This window comes from Astyanax mexicanus, chromosome 3, assembly GCF_023375975.1.
Source record: "Astyanax mexicanus isolate ESR-SI-001 chromosome 3, AstMex3_surface, whole genome shotgun sequence".
In the NCBI taxonomy this organism is placed as follows: domain Eukaryota; kingdom Metazoa; phylum Chordata; class Actinopteri; order Characiformes; family Acestrorhamphidae; genus Astyanax; species Astyanax mexicanus.
In genome coordinates this window covers 43,699,776-43,709,330 of record NC_064410.1, presented here as the reverse complement: position 1 = coordinate 43,709,330, position 9,555 = coordinate 43,699,776, and the positions used below count along the sequence as shown (strand labels likewise).

The 9,555-nt window shown below is 35.3% G+C and overlaps 2 protein-coding genes across 2 annotated transcripts; both read left to right on the top strand.

The window, feature by feature from the left end:
- Nucleotides 1-1,491: 1,491 nt before the first annotated feature.
- On the top strand, nucleotides 1,492-2,595 carry LOC103026708 (gap junction beta-4 protein-like). Its single transcript, XM_007249424.3, has one exon. The coding sequence runs from the start codon at nucleotides 1,514-1,516 to the stop codon at nucleotides 2,330-2,332; it is 819 nt and encodes a 272-aa protein (XP_007249486.1). The 5' UTR covers nucleotides 1,492-1,513; the 3' UTR covers nucleotides 2,333-2,595.
- A 3,453-nt stretch (nucleotides 2,596-6,048) lies between these two features.
- Nucleotides 6,049-8,085, top strand: LOC103027006 (gap junction beta-3 protein-like). The gene is made up of 2 exons (XM_007249425.4): nucleotides 6,049-6,147; nucleotides 6,890-8,085. The coding sequence occupies exon 2, from the start codon at nucleotides 6,989-6,991 to the stop codon at nucleotides 7,748-7,750; it is 762 nt and encodes a 253-aa protein (XP_007249487.1). The 5' UTR covers nucleotides 6,049-6,147; nucleotides 6,890-6,988; the 3' UTR covers nucleotides 7,751-8,085.
- Nucleotides 8,086-9,555: the final 1,470 nt, after the last annotated feature.

The window sequence follows — 9,555 nt, the reverse complement described above, 5'->3', positions numbered from 1 at the left end:
TGAAGTCAAAACCATAAATGGAACACATCAAAATATTCATAGAAAGTTTTGCTGTATATTATATTTCCAACATAGCCAAAATCTTACTTAAGCTGATATATTTTGTAGCTTAATCCTAAGCAACGTTTTTTTAAACATACTAGAAAAAAACATTAACAGTCAACAATGACAAACCAAATGAACTCAACCAATGTGGGTGTGTAGGTTTCACCTAGATAGCTTTTTAAAAGAGGCAATATGCAGGGCAGCCAATCAGAAAACAGCTTCACGTACAATCTGAGAGAACCTTTTTTAATTCTAAGGATAAAAGAAAGACTGGAAAATGGCCAGGTAAAATTGAATATGATACACATTTATGTTGTGGGTGTAGTGGAGGAGTTGATTTTGGGCTTGTTGCCAATGTTCTTTTCATATTAACTAAATATAGTTGCAGAGTGCTTCCTATGAGTTAAAAAGGTACAATATAGCTAAATGAAGCAAAGATAAACGTCAATGAATTCAGAAACTTCAAGTAATTAATTTTAAATGTTAACAATGTTTGAATACCATGTCAAATTATAGCCTAGAACATTGAGTATCATTTGCAGAGGTGTCAATAGATACATAATAGATGTATGTAGCCTAGTATGAAGATGATCTGTAGCAGAGACTGTCCCAACTAAGCTTCCCAACTAAGTTTATTTAATATATATATATATATATATATATATATATATATATATATATATATATATATATATATAGTACTAAAATGCATTCAATTTCAGTAGACACATGTGCGGCTGAAACAATCAGCCTAGTGCATCCCACTTTTTTCAACAATAACATTTTATATAACATTATAGTCATTATGGCTTTTAGAAAAATGTGTTTTGGGGAGGGGGTAGTGCATTATAGGAGCCTGTGGCACGGCCTAGGTTTTTGTCCTTAAATATATTTTTCCTACATTTTACATTACTTTTACTTTTATACTTTAAGTAAGTAAACCAGTACTTTTACACTTGTACTTGAGTAAAAAGCTTGAGGTGATACTTTAACTTTTACAGAAGTAATTTAAACCCTAGTATCTATACTTTTACCTGAGTAATGAATGTAAACTTTATCTTTGAACATTTGTAAAAAAAAAAAAAAAAAAAAAAAAACTGTACTCATGGCTATTAAGAAAATATATATGTAATTTGTGATGCATAGTGGGCTAGAAATCTACTAAAAAGGAGTTAACTGCTGCAGGGGTTTCATAGACCTTACAAATAAATTTGATAACCATAAGAGTCAGCCTCACCCTCTGTGGCACACAATCTCTCTCTCTCTCTCTCTCTCTCTCTCTCTCTCTCTCTCTCTCTCTCTCTCCCTCCTTATGTTTACTTACTTCACTCAGTTGGTCCCACTTCAGACACATAATAGCTAAAGGAGGTGGCACACCTAGGCATTTGTACCAGCACAGAACAATACCAGTGAAGTCTACTTAGTTCAGCTGTTTGCACCCTACAGTTAGGCCACATAGTCTTTCAAAATGAACTGGGCTTTTCTTCAGGGTCTCGTCAGTGGAGTCAACAAGTACTCTACAGCTTTTGGACGCATCTGGCTGTCAGTGGTGTTCATCTTCCGCTTGCTGGTGCTTCTGGTGGCAGCTGAGAAGGTCTGGGGTGATGAGCAGAAGGACTTTGACTGCAACACCAGGGAGCCAGGCTGCCACAACGTCTGCTATGACCACTTCTTCCCAGTGTCCCACTCTCGGCTGTGGGCACTCCAGCTCATCTTCGTCACCTGCCCATCTCTCATGGTAGTCCTGCATGTGGCATACAGGGACGACCGTGAGAGGAAACATCAGCTGAAGTATGGCGAGGGCTGTCCTCACCTCTACCAGGACACCAGTAAGAAACGAGGTGGACTGTGGTGGACATACCTTTTCAGCCTTATATTCAAGATGGCAGTGGATGCTGTGTTCATCTTCCTGGTGTTCTACATCTATGAGGCCAACTTCTATCCTCTCCTGGTGAGATGTAACGTGCCTCCATGCCCTCAGGTGACAGACTGCTACATCGGCCGGCCCACTGAAAAGCGCATCTTCACCATCTTCCTGGTAGTGGTCAGCTTGGTCTGCATCCTGCTGACCCTATGTGAGATAATGTACTTGATTTGTAAGCGATGCCGTGAATGTGTCGTTGAACACAAGATCAACAAACCAGAGTGCCAAGTTACAACTATCTCCACTCTGGCTAGCAAACACAATCAAGAGAACTTGCAGGAGAAGTCTCTGCTGGACCAGGGCAATGGTCACCCTTCTGCTGAGGACTCCAGTGCTCCTGCATACAGCTTGGCATTTTCTTGAATTGTATCCAGAAGAATCCAAAAAACTTTTCTAAGAATAAGAGAGATGTCCAAAGATAAGGACTAATAAATATTGTAACTGAACATGTTCACAGACATTTTATAAAAAGAACAAAAAAAAAAACTGGAAATACTACATATGAGATGTTTTGTTTGTGTGTGTATTTGTGTGATTGACAGTGTCTGAATATCATGCAGGTTTTTTTGTAATGAATGTCACTATGTCTAATATGTAACTAAAATAAGAAATGGGTTATCTCATAATAAATCATAATTTAACTCCTACAACTGTACCCTTATTTTGTGTACTTTTCTTTACACTATTATTAAATAAATGAATATAATTTCTATATAATACACTCTAAACTACTAATAGGTCAACAAAATCTTAAGAAATTAATACTAAACCAACAATATCTATGAATTTGTCCATTTTCAGCTTTTGATTTAGACTAGTGTCTGAGAGCTATAAATATCAGTAATGTTTTATTATAATTCATCATAGTAAGTATCAGGTAGCCATCACGTTTATTGATTTATTTTTCAATAATACATTACACTGGTCAATAAATGCCCTAGTAAGATCATCTGAGGAGATTATGGCTGTTATAAGCAGGAACTCGATGATACCATTGCTATCACAATACAGGGCTTATGATTAAACATATTGCTGTACAGTACTGTGGTATATTATGATGTTTACATCACTGCAGGTCAGGTTTAAACACAACACAATTACTGAAACTATTGATCATTTGTCAAGAATGCCAAGATCATTGATGGGCTTGTGGATAAGTGTAGGCAACTTCCAGAGTCAGAAATCACAAACTTTCTATGACGTTAAGGTCAGCGGAGAGTGAGTACAACAATAATAACTATATTTTGTGTCTCTTCAGGCAGTCCACGTTGGCTTTAAGGTATTTTTGGATCATTGTATTGTTTTCATCCTATTTTCAGCTTCAGCCTTTAAATAAATGATCTGACATTTTCTATCCAGGATTTGCAGGTATTTTGTGGAATCTATTCCTCCATCTACCTCTGCAATACTGTCAGTGCAGCTGTAAGCAACACAAACCCAAAACATTAAATATGGGAACCTAGATGGCAAGGTGCTCCTTTTTTCTCCTAACGTTAAACAAACGAAAACCTTTGGGCCAGTATAAATTGTGTGCTTGACTTTTTAAAAAGACACCTCAGTAAGTTGTAAGCAGGACTGAGCAAAGCATGACAATTGTATACTCTATTTATAGGTAACATATTTTATATGCAGACAAAATGAATTAATAGTGGCAGATAAAGACAAAACGTTAATTAAGTACTAAAGTTATTTTTATTTAAAATGTGCTGCACTTCATCCAATTTAACATGACTAATTATTCCAATGTGCAGTTGGTGTTTTGTAAGCACTGATGAAATCCACAATATACACAGAGATTTTTATTATTTGTCACAATATATTAAAATAATGTCATTTTGCCCAGCCCTAGTTTTGAGAGTATCGCTTTCATTTCCATTTACCATTAAAATCCTGCCTGACTGTATGATACAGGTGTGTTCATTCATGTGTAGAGGCACGTGCTTCTATCTGGCAATTTATCATTTGTTTTATTTAAAAGGAAGGAGTATGATGAAGAAACCAACACCCGTAATATCACTGCAAAGTACTGCAATAGCTAGAGTAACTCCCTGAAAAACAAACATCTTTGATTATTCAATATCCTTCTGTGAGCTAGGTACAGTATTAATCATATGCATTATAAAATATTAGCCTCATTAGTTTAAGGAACATTAGGTGTGTGTCTGCACCTCTGTGTTATCTTAGTCCAGAACTTTTCTTCTGTATGTTTATTTTCTTGAATAAATAAAGAATAAGTATAAAGCGATACAGCTTATCTCTGCGTCAGAAGTCGTAGACAGAGTTGGTCTGACTGATATCCACCAGCGGCGGTGAATATTCATTCCTCATACAGGGTGAAGATAGGCCCCATGCCTACACAGCACCACAGGATGTGATAACATATAAGGTCCAGCCAGTCACATGAGTCACCAGGTGCGTTCCTGTTACCAGATGGAACATAGATTTAATTTAAAGGGACGAAAAAATCTAAAAATAAGTTATTATAGATAACTCAACAACCATAGCAACTCAACTGAATGCTTCAATGCTGCTCCACCTTAGCATGCATAGATGGTTCTTTATGCACTGCAAAAAATCCATTGGCAAACACTAGACAAAATATATGCAAAATTAAGACAAATATATGTATATTAAGCAAAAAATCTGCCAATGGGGTAAGCAAAATTTTCTTAGTAAGATTTCTTACAAAAAGCAATGGCAAAGTCTCAAAATGAGTGAAGTAACACCTAAATCAAGCAAAACTAAGTAACTGTTTTTGGATACAAGAATGAGAATAACTTGATTGCTGCTTGATTGTGCTTATTTTAAGTTCAAATGACTTAAAATAAGGTACAAATTCTAAGTAAGAATGATTAAGATAATAATCTAACACTTACAATGCTTAGTAAGACACAGAGAACAAAATAAGATTTATTGCCTTAAATTTAGAAAAATTCACTTGCTAAGATTTTATTTTTTGCAGTGTGAGGTTGAACTCCAAAAAAAGGGTTCCACTGTTCTGAAACAAACAAAAACATTTTCAGGATTGTATAGTACTGATCTCTTTTAGCCAAAAGTGCCAGTGGTCGACAGCAGTAGTAATTACTGTAATTAAGCAGCTTTTTAATGCACCTGTTTTACTTTTCCTGTAGTATTTCAGTTTTACTCCACTACATTACACATCATGTATTTTAATGTTCTTTGTGATTTATGTGTGAATTAAAAAAAGTAAACCAAGAAAGCAGAAGCTCATCAATCAGGGTACAGTGTGCACTTTGTTTTGAACTCATTTTGACCTGTTACACTTAGCAACCCAGTGCAAGCATCCGGTTCAACATCAGCACAACAGCGTAACATTTTGGGAGTGCCTATGCCAACACAAATGATCAAATATATGGAGTACAGAGATGCAATATAATAAACTCATATATATTAACCTGTGTTTAAAGAAAGTATGCATTAAATTTAAACTTGTACGAAATGTGCAAATATATCTTTCAAAAACATTATTAATGGCCACTTCCTTCTACCTAAACACTGGCTTTCAGTGTTTTGTGTTTATAAATAATTTTAATAGAAATCAGTGCCAGTTAAAGACCAATTAATAATATTCTATTAAATTACTGGTAGCAAAAGTGAGTCAATTAACATAAACTGAATTGAAGCTTTGTTACAAAAACGATTATAGGACATTAGAGCCATAACGAATCATTGTAGTTTTACTTTGAGGGCAAATACTTTTGTACTTTTGTTTAAATTAAGCAATATTTAAAGCAGAGTAATATTTTACTTTTTGCTCTTATCATATGCCTAATTAAACACCTGTAAAAAAGTCCAAATCATACTTGCTTAGGGTAAGAGTTGGTGTCAGTATTTTAAAAGATGCTAGTTAAACTAGCTGACAAAAATAATATAATTTAATATAAAAAGTATAAATAATAATAGACACTAAACTTCCTAGTACTGAAACTGTTGTGGCCACTTTACGTTTCGTTCTATGTCCAACCTCCCATGTGAGATAAGAAAGAGTGGGAGAGTGGTGAAACCACACCTCTTACTGAAACTTTAGAAAAAAAGACTCTGGTGTTCCATACAGCACAAGAGTGAATGGATGCCAAAGAAGAAGTTTGGAAGAGGTTTGAGATGACTCCAGCAACAGACTCACATTATAAAATGCTGGACCAAGCAGATTTATAGAGGTATGTTACCTCAGTCTTTTGCATTTTTGCATTTGTATTTTATTATCTGTGCAAAACTAAGAAGCAATACATGTAACAGCTTGTGAGATTTGGGAAATTAACTTACAATGACACCATAAAGGTCTACCTTGACTTCAGACTTTGAGCTTATAGTGGATGTCTAGTTTAATCTAAAAATATTGCATTTATAAATGATATCAGTATGTCTATTAAAATGAAGAATTCTAACTTGGATTTCATTATTTCTTGGTACTGTTTTGGTACTGTGTTAGTCGACGTCTTTTATGTAATGGTGTGCTATCAGTTTGTCATTGACCAATGACTGTTTATATGCACTTATTGTTTTTTTACTGTGGCATGGACTCACATATTTTGTACAGAAGTATCCATTGAGTAGTTCAGATTTAAATGAGAGTTATCTAAACATGAGACCTTGCTGGAAAAATCCAGATGGTCATCCAGAGAAAACATAACCTATGCTTAGTTGATAGCTAGTTATTGAGCTAGCCAACCAACATAGTTTTTTCTGGTCCTGAGCTGAATTTTTCAACAGGGCTCTAATTGAAAAGATACTAAAAGGCCAGATTTTCTGATATAAAAGACCCAGTTTCACAGATTTGCCTTGGTCAAAAATGTGTGTTTTTAATCTTTAGACCAAATTTTGTAATATGTGTAAGTTGTGCCTTTATACTCATTCATAAACTGTCTTAATAAGAGTGGTTTTCTTCTTGTCTTTTATTAGTTTATACAGGTTGGTAATCCACTATTCTGCCAGTCATCTTCTGCAGTTTCCTTACTAAGACCAGAAATATATCTGTGAACTTCTCTATAATCTACACCAATGGATTGGAAGACCCTCGAGTCCCTCCTCAGTGGAGTAAATAAATACTCCACAGGTTTTGGACGCATCTGGCTGTCCTTGGTTTTCGTGTTCCGCGTCATGGTGTTTGTGGTAGCGGCCGAGCGAGTTTGGAACGATGATCAGAAAGACTTTGACTGCGACACCAAAAGACCTGGCTGCCCCAACGCCTGCTACAACTACTTCTTCCCCATCATTCACACACGACTGTGGGCCCTACAGCTCATCTTCGTCACCTGTCCTTCCTTCTTGGTGGTGATGCATGTGTGGTACCGTGAGGACCGTGAGCGCAAGTACCGCCTGACCCACGGCGAAGACGCCAAACTCTATGATAACCCTGGACAGAAACATGGCGGCCTGTGGTGGACTTATCTCTTCAGCCTGTTCTTCAAGACAGCCATAGAGGTGGGCTTCCTCTACCTGCTGCATCTGCTCTACCACAACTTCGACATGCCTCGCAGTGTGGTCTGCGACATCGAGCCCTGCAGACAGGTGACGTGTTATATACCACGACCCACCGAGAAGAGGGTCTTCACATACTTCATGGTGGGGGCCTCAGCCATCTGCATTGTCCTGAACGTGTCTGAGATCTTCTACCTGATTGCCATGCGCATTCTGCACCTCACCCACAAAGGAAGCCACGTCACTAGACGCAGATGTGAAGAGTGTGAAGGGAGTAGTGTACCAATGGTGCCTATAAACTACAAACCAGCTTACACAGAAAAATCTGAGAAGCAATCATAACTTGCTAATTTATAAAAGTTTTGCCTCAAATTTGACAAAAATGTATTTTTTATATCCAAAAAAGAAGATGTAAGGAGTCAGATACGATGATACAATGATAATGAGATGATAAGAACAACCAGTGTGTTATTGTGGTAATTTGAATGTATTTAGTTCTATAATGTATTTTGGAAAGAAACTTTTTTATATTAATAATACAACAAAAATGTCTTGATTGTTTCTTGTTTCTTTGTTTGCAAATGTGTGTAGTATGTACAATATTCATTTGGTGATTACTAAAATGTACAGATGTAAATGTGCAGAAATTATTATTAAAGAACTACTTTACATTATTAGTAATTTGCTACATTTCATAGCATGTATAACATAAACAAGCTAGATTACACTGAAACCATATATAAATCTAAGCAGCACATTCAGCACTTTAGAAATATTAGAAAAATAATATACAGCTCTGGAAAAAATGAAAAGACTACATCAGTTTCTGAATCAGTTTCTTTGATTTTGCTCTTTATAGGTATATGTTTGAGTAAAATGGACATTGTTGTTTTATTCTATAAACTGCAGACAATATTTATTCCAAATTCCTAATAAGAATATTGTCATTTAGAGCATTTATTTGCAGAAAATGAAAATGGCTGAAATAACAACAACAAAAAGATGCAAAGCTTTCAGACCTTGAATATTGCAAAGAAAACAAGTTCATATTCATAAAGTTTTAAGAGTTCAGAAATCAATATGTGGTGGAATAACCCTGTTTTTTTAATCACAGTTTTCACACCTCTTGGCATGTTCTCCACCAGTCTTACACACTGCTTTTGCATAACTTTATGCCACTGCTGGTGCAAAAAATCAAGCAGTTCAGATTGGTGTGATGGCTTGTGATCATCCATCTTCCTCTTGATTATATTCCAGACGTTTTCAATTTGGTAAAATCAAAGAAACTCATCAATTTTAAGTGGTCTCTTATTTTTTTCCAGAGCTGTATGTTTTGCTAATGAACAATTCATTTTCTGTTTACACACAAAAAGGGCTTCCTGCATTTATTCAGCTTTACAACAATGCCTACTAACGCCCCCTTCTGGAGATTAACCTTTCTGCAGGTTTCAGATTCAAATCCACTCTGACCCAACCCAAATTGGAAGCCTAAAATCTGTTTTAACTTTAAAAATATTTTATCTAGATATTTTATCTATAAATCCATTCTGACTACATTACCAGGACGGCATATCATTAAGATAATCAAATAGTCAAATAGTTACTACTGATTTACATGTAATTGTACTCTTTTAACTATAATTACAGATACAGAGATCTAAAATTACTTTATACTACCAGAAATCGTCATTCTAGATATCTGCAAAATGTAATTCTGACTAGTAAAACATAAGGTATACAAATACTAAGGTAGGACATATCTAATTTACTTACTACCCTGACGACAAAATGAAATAAAAATTTTTTTTTGTTGAATTACTTCCTTTAATGTTGACAATGAAAAACTAACATTTAAACAACCTTTAAAAGGGGAAATAGACAGCAGTTAATGTTGACATTCTGAAAATGAATCAACGTTCATTTAAAGCTTTTAATGTTTGGGGAAATTCACTCACAATACTTTCAGGTAATATGTGCTCCCTTTAAATAATAATATTAATAATTATTAAAATGTCACTTTCGACCCTACGAGAGTTTAGTACAAGCTATAGGAGTAGGATACAAACGTTCCTCATGTTATATTTACTGAAACCAATAAGGACTTAGACTGAAAGGATATTTGGATATGTATTTGGATGTTTATGTAG

What these genes read in the sequence shown, in the direction of transcription:
- LOC103026708 (XM_007249424.3), top strand. Translation starts at nt 1,514, where the DNA reads ATGAACTGGGCTTTTCTTCAGGGTCTCGTCAGTGGAGTCAACAAGTAC.
- LOC103027006 (XM_007249425.4), top strand. Translation starts at nt 6,989, where the DNA reads ATGGATTGGAAGACCCTCGAGTCCCTCCTCAGTGGAGTAAATAAATAC.